Source organism: Ciconia boyciana, chromosome 11, assembly GCF_034638445.1.
Source record: "Ciconia boyciana chromosome 11, ASM3463844v1, whole genome shotgun sequence".
In the NCBI taxonomy this organism is placed as follows: Eukaryota; Metazoa; Chordata; class Aves; order Ciconiiformes; family Ciconiidae; genus Ciconia; species Ciconia boyciana.
This window is the reverse complement of record NC_132944.1, coordinates 17,301,152-17,314,417: the sequence shown is the minus strand read 5'-3', so window position 1 is coordinate 17,314,417 and position 13,266 is coordinate 17,301,152. Positions and strand designations below refer to the sequence as shown.

The 13,266-nt window shown below is 48.8% G+C and overlaps 1 protein-coding gene across 16 annotated transcripts in view; it reads right to left on the bottom strand.

Moving 5' to 3' along the window:
* Positions 1–366: 366 nt before the first annotated feature.
* CADPS (calcium dependent secretion activator) overlaps positions 367–13,266 on the bottom strand; it is a 226,025-nt gene continuing 213,125 nt past the window's right edge. For all 16 annotated transcript variants that reach the window (XM_072875813.1, XM_072875810.1, XM_072875811.1 and 13 more), the window contains 2 exons: positions 2,387–2,491; positions 367–572 (listed from right to left, as the gene is read on the bottom strand). In XM_072875813.1, the coding sequence (XP_072731914.1) occupies positions 393–572; positions 2,387–2,491 (285 nt within the window). In that variant the 3' untranslated portion in view covers positions 367–392. The remainder of the gene's footprint in view (positions 573–2,386; positions 2,492–13,266) is intronic.

Here is a 13,266-nt window from a genome sequence, read left to right as displayed (position 1 = left end):
GAAGAGAAACAAAGAAATGAAAGGACTCGATTCACTCATCTTCACAACAATTTACCATCAATGTATATACAGTACATTAATGAAGCATTGTTTAAACTTTAATTATAACAGGGACACACCTAGCATGTTTTCTATGTAGTTTTTCCATTAACAGTATTAAACAATGGTGCTCCATATTGCTTATGAACATATAGATATGAAATTAGGAAACCGATGAATCAAAGAGAGGTGCTAATCTTATTACCACACAGCTAACATGGCATTTGTATTGGTAAACTTCTCATGGGCATTTAGAGCTGACATAAAAATTCCTAATGTGGCTAACTGAGTTACAGACGAGGTACATGCACGGATACCAGGCGACCCCCAGCCGGTCCTCTGGGCCAGCTTCCCTAGTCATCCTCTTCGTCTTCCTCATCGCTGTCCTTCATGGTGATCCCCTGGAGCCCTCCGCCTTCGCTGACCGACGCTGTGGCCTCCTCTACTGTCAGCCGGTTCCGGATGGTCTCGTAGGTTTTGCTGTTTAAGGTGGAGTCCAGCACACCTTGCAATCGGAAATCCCGGTACGTTTTCTAAAGCGGGGAGAGGCACAGAGGAAGGAGGAGACGGCACAGAGGTCAGGGCCGACGCCGGATCCCCCTGTTTGCTGCAGGAGTCAGCCCGTGCCCCCATGCCTGGAGTCTGGGGCCACCAATGGAAGAGGCTGGGATGCCAGGGGAATCCCTGCCCCGGGGACGTTTTGCATTGCCCCAGGCAGCGCAGGGGCCGTAGGGCAGGGGTCTCTGCTGGCCACCTCTTTGCTGGGGCAAGAGGTCCCTTTCGGGTGCCTCGAGCAAGAAATCACAGCTCTGCGACTCCAGCCCTGCCTTTGCAGGGCCCGCAGAGTGGCTGGGCTGTGCAGCTGCATAAAGGCTTCAAAGCAGGGATGTACTGGGGGCTGCTCGTATGGGAGCTTTACATATGGTAGGTTGGGGTCTGAAAAGACACTGAAGCAACAGATAAGGGCTCTGCTCCAGCTAACTTTCCTCGCTTCTGGATGCATTCATCTGCCTGTAACGTCAGTTATTTTTCTTCACACAGCAGAACGCTTATCACCCGTAACCGCAAACGTGATTACACATTCCCAGAATGCTCCGTATTAAATAATCATACCTGCGGTACTGGGATTAAATAAGCTAAGTCCAGGATACCGGGGAAAATTGTTGATGTATAAACATAAGTATATGGCATGTGTTTCTTAAATCTTTCTTTCTTCACCTAATTCTGAAACTGGGGTTGCATTTCCATAGTCAGCTATATTTCCCTTGTTATTATGATTAATATTTCTCATTTGAATTTATGTTTAAAAACTTCTCGACTCTGTGAGATAAAACTCTGGCCTTGTAGTTCATTGAATTCTGCTCTGTGCTCTGCGTGGAAACTATTTACTGTTCTGCTATTTCAGAAAGTCCTTGGATTTGTTGTAGCTGCTTCTGAATGTAATATTGGTATAAATAAAGCACAAGGAAGAAAGCTTTCCTCAGCTAGCTGACAAGTAGAAATAATTTGTCTGTGCCTGTTGTTTTCAGTTATGAAAAGCACATTTAATACATTTCAGTTTTAATTTATTCACGCCTTCAATGTGTTCACTGCACACAAGACCATAAACATTATAAAATACTAGACCAAAAAGCATTAGATAGAACCTAAAATGATCAAAAATATATTTACCCCCTTCTGTGATCTTATTATTTCATGTAAACCACTGCGATTTCACACTGAAATAATTATCATTAGTCCAAGGCACGCACACACACACATATACACATACACATACACGTGCACTCAAGGAAAAAAATGTTACTTTCAGGGTATGTTATCTCACCTTTGTGATCTCTTAGAGTTGATTATATACACCCATTGTAAAAGAAACAACTTCAATTAACTATGAGAACAATCCTCATTTGCATTCTAATGATAATCACAAGCCATAGCTGGGCTTAAAGGTTTCTAGTAAAACAGTGTTAAAAACTTTTGGTTTGATTTAACCTGTTTTAACACTGGAGTTCATTGGTGTGATCAACATGTTTGTCCACAATAAGGCTAATTTTGGTGTGCTTATTGGACGGGTGGGGTCGAATAGCAATACAGTTTCCCTTTTTTCAGGCAAGCAGTTACTTTGTTCTTATATGCACACCTCTATTTTGCATCTCTACGCGTTTCAAGTTCCTGTTCATCCTTTGCTACCGGCCGTACACACAAGTATCTTAATTTTTAAGAATTTTAATGATGGCTTAATATATTTGCCAGCGACAGTTTGCCTAAGAGAACATGCCGCACGCATGCAGGCATTCACACGCGCTCCTTCCAACAGCAAGACAGTAGCGAAAACACATCAGACGATTACCTTTACTATCCTAATGAGAGTTTTCAGTTGATAAATGTGAAGCTGCAGGTCCATGCGGTCTGTCAGCCAGGTGCAGACAACATTCATCGAGCTGGTGTACCATTGCTGCAAGAGAGACAGGACTTCTCCAGCAACCACGTTAGGGCTGCGTGCTGTGCCCTGCATAACCCAGGCAGCACCCAGCATAGTCAGCACCAACCTCTCCCCCTAGCCAGCCTGTTGATGGGATATGACAGACTTAGAGGGGGAGACAGGCACCCTCTTGTACACAGAATCTCCATGCATGAGCTTTTAAATTTTAATAATAACAACAACAAACTTATTAGGAGGGGTAACGGCCACCAGCAACACCGCAAGGTTCTTGTCATCTGATTTCGCCATTCCCGGGACTTGCCAGCAGTGGTGTGCGTTTGGCCCAATCCATTTTTTAACCCGTCCCCCCGCCCCCAGTGAGAGCACACTCCTGCCTTTAAGTGTGTCAGACCCACACTCAAGCTACTTACCGTCTTGAAATTCAAACATAACCAGCCACGGAGCGAGTCTGGTTCCCTGACGGCGAGTGGAGGGGAGGCTCGTGCGGGGCAAGGTTTGGCTGAGGATGCTGGTGTAAGCACCTACAGACGCCAGCCCAGGCTGTGCGGGAAATGCTTTGGTTTCACCCTCACAGTTATGAAAGATGGAAAAGCAGCAAACAAATGAGCTTATTTCAAGCTGCTGAACTCAGAGGGCCCCTCCAGGGGCTGAAATTTTGCTGCTTGTCTGTAAAAAAGGCTTGCAGCTGTGTGGCAGCAGCCTGCCAGCCCTGCAGTGCAGGAAGTCTCCGGTGGGCTGCGGATCAGTGCCCCGCTCACGCAGGGCTGGCATTGCACGTCTGACGCCACGCAGACGAGCAGCGAGCCCTCCAGAGAAGGGAAAACAGGGGCTGTGGAGGGGGGGGAAATCACGAAACCCTCCCCACAGCGCTCAGCACAACGGTTGAGTACAAAGTGGTCGGCATACAGAAACCCATCACGCCTCTGTATGCACAGTCACACCCTTCTCTCGCAATCTCCCTTACACACACATACAGATCAAAGCCTATACTGCAGACCAGCTGCAATTAACCTAGAACCAGTTAAAGATTAAAAAAAGCCCACCAGACCAGTTTATAAAAATCCTGATCAGCACCATCCAGGTTAGTCTGACACGCAGCTCCCTCCCAACTAGCCTGAAACCTTGCATCAGCCTAACGCAGGCATTATTGCCTCCCTGCACTGCGCCTTCGGGTGGGGGTCTCTGACGCCGAAACATGTCCTCTTCCCTCTAGTTGCTGAAGCTGCCAGCGCAGCAGGTGAATGCAGACAACTGAATATTCTGTAACTGCAAAACTGAGGCCAGCGACTTGTTACCCCCCACCCTTCAACACCGGCTGAGAGGGCAGCGCCCGCCTGTGAGCAGAGTGGGGATGGTGCTGCTGGGCGTGCGGCTCCAACGCCATAAGCTGTGCCTGGGTAGGGCTTAGCTGGCAGCGTCGGGGCCCGCAGACACTGCTGTCCTGGGGCACCCACAAGCTGGCACAACGCTCACCAAAGCAAACAAACGAGTCCAAGCTAAACCAGCCCAGCATCACAAAAATGTGGGCTCAACACACATTATTGAATCGTATGGTAATGCACCCGGGAGCTGCTACCCTCCACCAGGAGCAGGCAGCAGAGGTTAGTCATGCTGCATGGGGAAGGGTGTTTTTACCCTCACTTCAATGAACACTTCCTGTACTTCTATTTCTACACCACCTCTTAATAAAATGGAGGAACTAAAGGGATGGAAGAGTCACCAAAGAAAGGGCACACGGTGATCTCTTGCTTGATGCTTACACCTTGTGCAACTTGCGGCAGAGATTCCTGCTGGCCCTTCATCTCCAGGATGGAGACCTGGCAAGAGCTAAGAGCTCGACTGAAACGAACTGAGACAGGCAAGCAGGAGCTCTCTCCATAACAGAAGTCAAGGTCAGCTCCTGTTGCTGTCACTTGAGGTCCTGACGTCAGATGGGGGTTGACTTGTGAGTGAAGCACCCTCTTAGCTGGTGTAGGCCTGACCAGCATAGTAGGCATGAAGATCTGGCGGGTCTTCATACCTTCCAATCCCTCAGACTAGTCTGAGAGGTCAGAGCATCCCTGGATATCCCCAGAGAGCCCCAGGTGCCTGTGGGTGCTGGGACAACGACCCAGGGCAGCCAGCAGCCAGCTGGGGGGGTGGCACAAAGCGACTGCTGTCACTGGGGGATCTGCCTGGGTTCCCTTGTAATGCTGGGGGCCCACGTGGGCAAAGCAGAGAGAAATCGTTAATGTTTATAATGCTACTTTTCTGCAATCGGCATGCTTAAATGAGTCACGCTCTCGGGTGACGTTAGCTGTGACCCAGGGCTGTGCTGGCACACGGATGCCCAGGTCACCCAAACGCCTCCTTCCACCACCTCTTTAAATCAAAACTCGCAGAGGAACGCAGCGACCGTATGTTACATACACACGCCCTCGCCCTTCCACTGCTGCCTCTCGTCTTCCACAAAACGATCTGCCGGCTGTTTATGTCACCTCTAAACGAGATGAGAAGTCCCCGGCGGGGGCAGGTCCTGCCATTTCTGTTTGTCCCGTGCCACGTACACCTACATGGCTGTGTGGATCCGAAACAGAAATTATAACCTCTGCCCGGAGGTTATCGGCAAGGTGACTTTGCTGCCGCGAGACCTTCAGATTAAGCAAAATGAAACATTTTTCTGTGTTTCTGGTAGGCACTCCAACACGCTGGATGCTGGGGAGACGCAAACTCCTCCGAGCCGAAGCCGAATCACACCCCTCTCCTCTTGAGCACTGGCTGACAAGGGCTCAGCCAGGCGTATTTCTCGGCTGCATGAAAGGAGCTCTCTTTCTCAAAGCTAAGTTACTCCAAAGACTTTCTGCTTTATGAGAAAAAGACAAAGTCTAATTCATTGATCTTGATACACAAAACCGTCACGTCACTTCATAGAGCACACACCAACTGCTGAATTTAAGCCCTGCATATTCATAAAAATAAGTTAGCCCATAAATTAAATGTTCCCTTTAGCTATCACTAGTGTTGATGTGCTATAAGACGCACAAGCCCTCTGATTCATGACTAACCTACCAAAGAAGATAACATTTGCATATGATTATATTATTAAAAAAACAACAACAAAGCCAAATGCTCCAAAACAGAAACATGATGATTTCAGACAAAAGAGCATGGTCCTGTTGGGACATCGGCCGCCTCGCTCCCCCCGGGTGGGTCTGCCATTCCCCGAAGGGCAGTGGGGCACGTGCCGGGGACGTGGGGTTCCTCAGGGCTCGGGCTCCAGCCTTGTGGCTTGTCCCCGTACACAAGGTGCAGAGGGCACAGCCCAAATGCTGAACTTCGGGGCCTTGCCATGGGCCTGCAACACATTTCAGGCACCTTTCTGGAGCCCCAGGGCCAGCTAAACTGTGGTGTGGGCACACCGAAGTAACTAGTATAAATATATTTTCTCAAAACTCCTCACACCTGGTTGTAAAGAACGAGCAGACCTCATCGATGCTTCCAGGTCCATGGACCCCAACTCCACGTAACTCGCTGCTGCACACACATTGCAGATGCTAGCTGGCATCCCTGTCCATCACTCAGAGGACAATTTGCACTTAGTCTGGGGGCACGGTGTGAGGGACGGCTGTGGAGGGTGCATCCTGGGGGATGCGTGCTGGCTGCCACACATCCACCAGGACAGCAGCGGGGAAGGGACCAGGGCTCCCGTGTAGTTGTGTCGCAGGCCCTGCTGCCTGCTGCGAGGCGTGAGCTGGCTAACAGCAGAGGAAATGCAAATGGATGCTCTTTAGATGCTATCAGAGCCCAGTAACAGCAAGTAGATACCGTATTTGCATGGCCAGGAATTTAATCCCTCTTTCAGGTTAGTTTTCCTGTTGCCCTTCTGTCTTTCACTGTGACCCTCATCGCTAGGTGCTAGCCTGGGTAGGTGAGGTGGGCCATGGGCTGGCTGGCATGCTCCTGGGCAGGCATTAGAGGAGCTGAAGCATGCCAAGGGGTGGGCTTCCATGGCTTCCCATGCAACACCCCAACCAGCTCGAGCAAGAAACTTCTTCGTGTTCCCCCCCCACGCCTTTTTTTTTGAATGCAAAAGCATGATCAATAAGTTGCTGAAATAGCAGGTTTGTCTCTGAATACATAAATTGCAAAAATTGATATGAATAAATCTGCAAGTAACACACAGAGTGTGGCACATTTTATCAAAAAAAAGCGCCCTGTGCTGGGTTCCTGCGCTTTCCAGGAGGTGGTGTCATTACACATACCCAGGAACATCTGCAAACCCCCGTCTTCTTTGGTGTGAGCTGAATGGAAGCATGACCTCCTGTTCCTTGCCATGAACCTTGAGTTCACACTCATATTTTACATGTTACAGGAAGCCACAGCTCACCCCAGGGGTGCTGCAAACAGAATGTCGTAAGCCAGATGCAACACTGCTTCTTAAGGCACCTGAAGGAGCTGTATTCTTCATTCAAAAGCTTACATACTAGTAGCTTAAGGTCACTTCAGCTTTTGTAAAGAGTGGGACAAAACCAGGAATGCTTATAGGGCTGGGTTGTCAGCAGGGTAGCAGAGGGATTACAAGGAACCTGTGACTCTGCCTCTTTCTGCCTTTACTGGTAGTTTTTTTGTGTGTGAACAAGTGCCATACAACAGATTGAGGCTGGTATAAAGGCCTGGGACTGTGCAAGAGCACCCCGCTGAGCCTCAGCTGTGCTTGCAATTAGCAATAGGCATGAAATGATTATTGTTGTGGTGGCTGATGGCAATGTGAAGTGACAAGTTTTATGGGGGAAGTTGTAGTAGGGATGTTCAGCAAGTTTCTGCAAACCATTAATCGAAGGCTGCAGCACAGTTTAGTCAAAGCTATTTTATGTCATTCCAAAGGTCTCACAAGGATGCTGAAAGAATATTTTTCTGCTCTCAGTGCCTTGGAATGGAGTTTTTCTAGGTCAGGGATTCTTTACTGCCCTATTTAGTGTCAAAAATACCCATTTGCCTCAAATTAGCAGAAAGCTTGTAGTTAAGGGCTAGAGATTAGGCATACAAAATTACTCAGCAGGTGACTGCTGGGTGGATTTGGGGGTTGAGAAGTCTTTAAAACTGACTACAAGACATTATATACTTCTGACAAAAGAACATAGTAATCCTACCTGCTTGCTTTAACCACTGTTGTTTGTCTATTATTATGTGCTTTAATGCTCATAAGAGCAAAACTACTGGTGATACTACTCAATTACCATAGTAACTCTCCCCTATGACCTCTCATTTCAGTACTCGCTTTCCAACCAGAACCAATCCAAGCAGGGCAAATCTATTTAAAACTGTGACACACACACTGCACAAGGAGGCTCCGAACACCGGCTGGCTCCCTCTCTTTGTCCGGGACACAGACTTGTTTTGAAATGCTGAAAGGAAGCTTTGAAATGAACCCTTGAATTCAAGGTGTTTCAAAGGTGAAGGACTGGATGTTGGGCGGCTGCCTCCGCAGCATCCCCGAGCCGGCCCGCACGGAGTGAGGGGACCACAGAGGTGGGAAGGGAGAGCAGAACGTGCTGACTGTGAGTCTTATTTCCCAAAGGAAAACGGAACCTGCTCTCAGGCAACAGCCCTCTCTCAAAGAGACTTGATCAGCCAGGAAAAAAAAATTTAAAAATTACTGACTCTTTGTATCTGGTGTTTGCGTCCCCGTCCAATGGGCCAGAAGCTCAGCTGGTGGAAAGCACAGTGGGGCTGTGCTGATTTACAACTGCTGACAGTATGTGACAGCTGACAGAGCCGTGTCCATCTCCATCCTGGGCAGCTCCGAGATCAAATTCGGTATTCGGCGTTGTCACATGCATTCATGGCAGCCACCTCCCCTTGGCAGGTGTCGTCTCCGCAGGGAAGGTAGGGATGCAGCCGTAGCAGCTCAGGACCGTGCTTTCCGGGGACCAGCTCTGCACGCACAGCTGCCAGCACTGCGTGAAGACTTGCTCAGTGAATGGGAGCAGGAGCTCTTCTGGTGAAGCCTGCCTGCCCAAGCGACCATGCTCCTGCGTGCGCTCTCGGCACACCCTGTGCGCACGTGCAGCCAGGTTTGTACACACGATGCTGTCTGCAGGCCTGCAACCCAAAGCCCAGGCTGCTTGATGGCAGTCATGGAAGGACCACTCTTGTCCCTCTGGTCTTCTCTGACCACCAAGGCGTTCCTCTCCACCTTCCCTCAATGTTTCTTTCACTGTTGAGCCCAGGCAGTCATTGCAATTACAAAAACTTGGTAAAGACAGTAAGGATGAAGTATAGAGCCTCATGGCCAATGCAGTTTCCTACTCTTTTCTTTCAAAAAAAAAAGAGAGAGACGTTCCCAGCAAGCATGAACGTACACAGCAGCGTATGCAATCCCAGTTTGAGAGCCTCCTCCAAAGCCCAGCTCAGCTGGGATGCTGGATGTGGACGAGAGCGGTGGTGGGACAAAGCGTGCCTCCTGCCCTGCTCCCAGCCGGCACTAGCAAGGTCTCGGCCGGGCTGCCAGAGCTGAGCCCTGGCTATTCCTCAGGCCATGTTTTGGAAACCCGGGCTTTGTTTGCTGCAGAAGGTGATGTGCCATCCCCCAGGCTGACCCACAGCCGGGAAGGTGGGGAAAGAGCAGGGAGAGGGCCTTGGTGACACAAGTCTGTCTGAAACTCTTGAGCTAAGATACGTGGTGGTGGCCCCGGAGGAGGACGTGGCACAGCTGAGGCGGGCGAAGAGCTGCGGTCCGTCAGGCGCACACGTAGCTCCGGTCCCCAGTGTTGGTGAGGAGATGGGGACAGACCTGCCACACGATGAAGAAGGAAGAGGCACATCTCTCCCCTGCAAGCATACATTTTCTGGATGGCAGTGGAGACCTGCCCATGCAGCAATCCCCATCCCATGCGTTTGTCAACTTTTCTTCCCGCTACTCAACAAAAACCGTCCTCTGTGCTGGGTATCACTGCACAGTGCCCTGCTTACGGGCTGCTCCTCCGCTGCCGTTCACTGGGGGACCAGAAGAGCCATCCAAAGGCAGATCAGCATTTTGAGCTACAAAACCTCCTCCAGTGCAGAGGGCCAAACCTGCAGCGGGGTCAGGAGCTCAGCCCCACAGGCAAAGAGCATCTGGCTCGGTCGTGTCCCGGCCGTGGCCACGGGTGGCATCAATAATAACCCCGTGACTCTCTTGATTTACACCTGCCGAGGGTTTGGCCTGTTCCCCCAAGCCTGGCAGGGGCCAAGGCTCAGGGGACCACGTATTGCACCTCTGAGCACGCCTGGAAGCAGAGAAATTGGTGTGACATTGCCCACGTTACAGAAACGAAGTTTAGTGGCTGTGGATCTAAGAGCACACAGCTAACCAGAAAATAAGCAATGAGTTAATATCACAGGCATTGATCAGCTAGTCTTACAATTAATGCTTCCAATAAAAAAAAGCTCCCCCTTTTTATTCAACAGAATAAGAAATTAAACACTTGTGGGCTCATTCTAAAGAATGAATGAAATTGAATAAGCTACCTAGCACTTGAGATTCCCAGCAAGTGCTTGAATAGAGCAAACCTCCTGAGTTGAATGGATTGCCTTTTGGGACCAATTTGTCTCTTTTCACTCTTTATTCCTCCTTTTTTGCTGACAGATGTACAAAGGCGGAACTGCGCTGTGCAGCTTAGCTACATGCACCCACAGCAGCTGTCACTTTTGTCGAGCAAGTTAATCAAGCAAATGCCACCATATCCCACTTTCTATAAGGAACAACATGTTATAGACAGTAGTCTTGGGAGACGGGGAGGGAGGGAGAGAGACTTTATTTTAACTTTGAGTAGCTGGTATTTTTTTCCTCCCCTCTGTGTGTAAAAAAAAAAAAAGGAAAAAAAAAAGCAGCCAAACCCGGTAGCACAAGCTGACACTTTTGTTTTCCCCTAGAACAAATATTTAATATGATTTTAACTCTAATTTGTACTAAAGGGAGAGCTGTCCGGTTTTAATTAAATTTAAGGGACTTAGGGGAACATGGTTAAAAAAGAAATGGAAGCTTTTTGTTTGCGTTAACGCTTGTTGATAATAATATATTGATTGTCAATTGCTAAGCCCAAAAGATTAGTGTAGTAAATACTATTATCTGAATGCCACAAGTGAAGTGCTAGCTTCCCGTCCCTGCTTTTCCCTTTGTGAGGCAGTTTGAATCACTGGTTGTTATTTATACATTTTCTTTGATAAAACCAACTTGTGTGGCTGATTTTTTTTAAACCCTGCCTCATTAAGTGCATAATAGCATTTACGTGCAGGGCTTTCTGCTTTTTAGCCTTTCAAGCTTAAGCTTATATTCCTCTCTCACAACCATGTTTCAAAACTTGGGATGTTCACAAACAATTGGATACACACCAATATTGTATATATCAGATGCTCTCTTGCTATTGCCAAAGACTAGAAAATAACAGAACATTATCCGCAAAGAGTAAATAAATAGTTATCGTCCTGCTACGCTGCCGCACGCCGGATAATAACACTGTCTGATCATTAGGTAGCTTTTCTATTGCACATAGTTCTTTAAGTGCGTATACTCTCGTTAGGTATGTGAAAGTCGACATCAAAAGTAAGTCTTTCGGTGTAGCTGTATGAGGACACAACAGCAAAGCACCGAGAGGGCTCTAGGCAGCCCTTGGTTTGCTATTAGAAGGGTAATTCCCTGTCCCCGAATTCACACACTTTTGAAAGTGTCTTCTCTTTCAGAAAATAAATCTAAGTTTTAGTAACAGATTGCGGTGTGTGCTAATTTAACTTCTGCGTGGGGTCTTCGGCTTTCTTGTTCAGAAACAGAGCGCACAAATGGGAAGTGTTTGGGATACGTGAACTCTTTGCCAGACTCTGGACTCTGCGCTTGCACCTCACCCATACGAGCAAATCCTCCATCAGCCGTGCTTGGCAGGGCTCTGCCTATGCCTGGGCAAGCGGTCCTCACAAGAGGCAACAGGATGCTCATTTTCTCAATTAAACCTCTCTATTAAACTCTACATTAAATTCTAGAGATCTAGTAAAGTGCTAACAATTTAATAAAAATCCCCTGAAACCCCAGGTCTTTTTTTAAAATAAAATTTATGACTTTATTCTATCAAAGCCTCGTGAATCTGTCTGGAGTCCCCCAGGTCACACTGGCACTGAGCTATTACTGAAATAAATGGCTGCGCTGTTTTTTCCTGGGATTTTTTGTATCACTATAATGCTATCACTGCAAGTACACACAGTGTATTCTTCAACATCCACCCCGGCGCTGTGCGTTCTGGATGCCTTTTACTCTGTTTTATACTCCTTAACTATGAAATTTCATTCACATTGACAATGTAGCTATACGAGGAAGTTACAAAGTCAAAGGAGCTCAATATTAAAATAATTTGTATTATTTAATAAAGTCACGGTCCCAGCATTGCCTAATAGGGTTAAGCTGCTAGCCAGAGCGACTCATCATCTGTCTAGGATGCAAATGGCATCACCGAATCACATTATCTTCCCCCCCCCCTTCTCTTCCCAAAAATAAACCACAGAAAAACTTTGCATCATGTAAGAGCTCTGCCTTCAAACAGGGAAGAGAATGCAGAATGAAAACTGAAACACAGACCCAGGCGCATTGAAGTGCTGCACGCTTTTTGCAGTACATATGGTACCTGAGATCACCCACTGTTTGGGGATCTCAGCAACAGGGTGCGCTCAGGCTGGCGATTCACCCTTAATTGGCTTGAAGTGGGACCTGATGGGGCCCGGCAGGTCGGTGCCTCGGGTGTTAATGGGAGGGAGGCACGGGACTCCTTGTGGGTACGTTTTCTGCGCGTGCTGGTGGGATTGCACAATTCCCCGCTCGCCAAAGGGGCACAAATCATCCTGCACGCTCCTCGCTGCAAATTTCTCTCCGCTCAATAAAAAAATCCTTTTATTCCTTTTTGGGGAGGAAAAGGAGGATCCACATCTTTTGTACCAGTGGGGCCACGGTCCCCAGCAAATAAACGTGCCCAAGAAGACCGTCTCTAACACTCTCTGCTTTCAGGGCTGCACAAAATCAGTTAACACCTACACGTGTTTTGGGCAGCTGCAACTCCACACGCTGCGGCGGGTGCAGGTTTGTTTACTCTGACCCTCAGTGGCTTTGCAGGCAATCCATGTGCGCTCATCACACAAGCAAAGGTTTCCCACAGCAGGTACACAGCCAGAAAGGGACCTGCAGATGGTACTGGTCCTTCACCGGAGGAGGAACAACTCTGCTGCTGGGGATATGACGTCTTGTACTTATTCAGGTGTTCCCAAGCTGTACGTCGGGGTGGCCTGCTCTGCTAGCCAGATGTCAAAGTCTCTGCCTAGCCAAAAGCCACATACTCACATCCCTGGCAGAGGTGATGGGCCACAGGCAGGACATGCCGATGACTCCCTGAGCTTTCTCCCCCGGGGAGGATCTCATTGAAAGAGCTCCTGCAATGCTGGCTCACCTCCTCCTACAGCCGGGGATGCCCCGCTCTCAGCACGCTGGGGTTTGCTGTGAGCAAACACCTACGCCAGCCCGCGCGCTGCCCATCTCAGAGTAAAGCCCAGCGACGTGCTCCTACACTTGCTCTGAGGAGGGCAAACCCCTTGAGCCACATGCTGGTCAGGGCTGGATGGAGGGCAGCAGGCAGAGAAAACTGCGAGGGAGCCCTGCGTGGGAACAGCTATTTACCTACGGCAGGGTGCAGGGGGGATGCGGTAGCCGATGCTCACGGTGATGCGGGAAGGAAGCCCGCTGACATCGGTCCTGGCAGCACCTCTAACGTCTCTCTCATTCACAACGTCCTCAA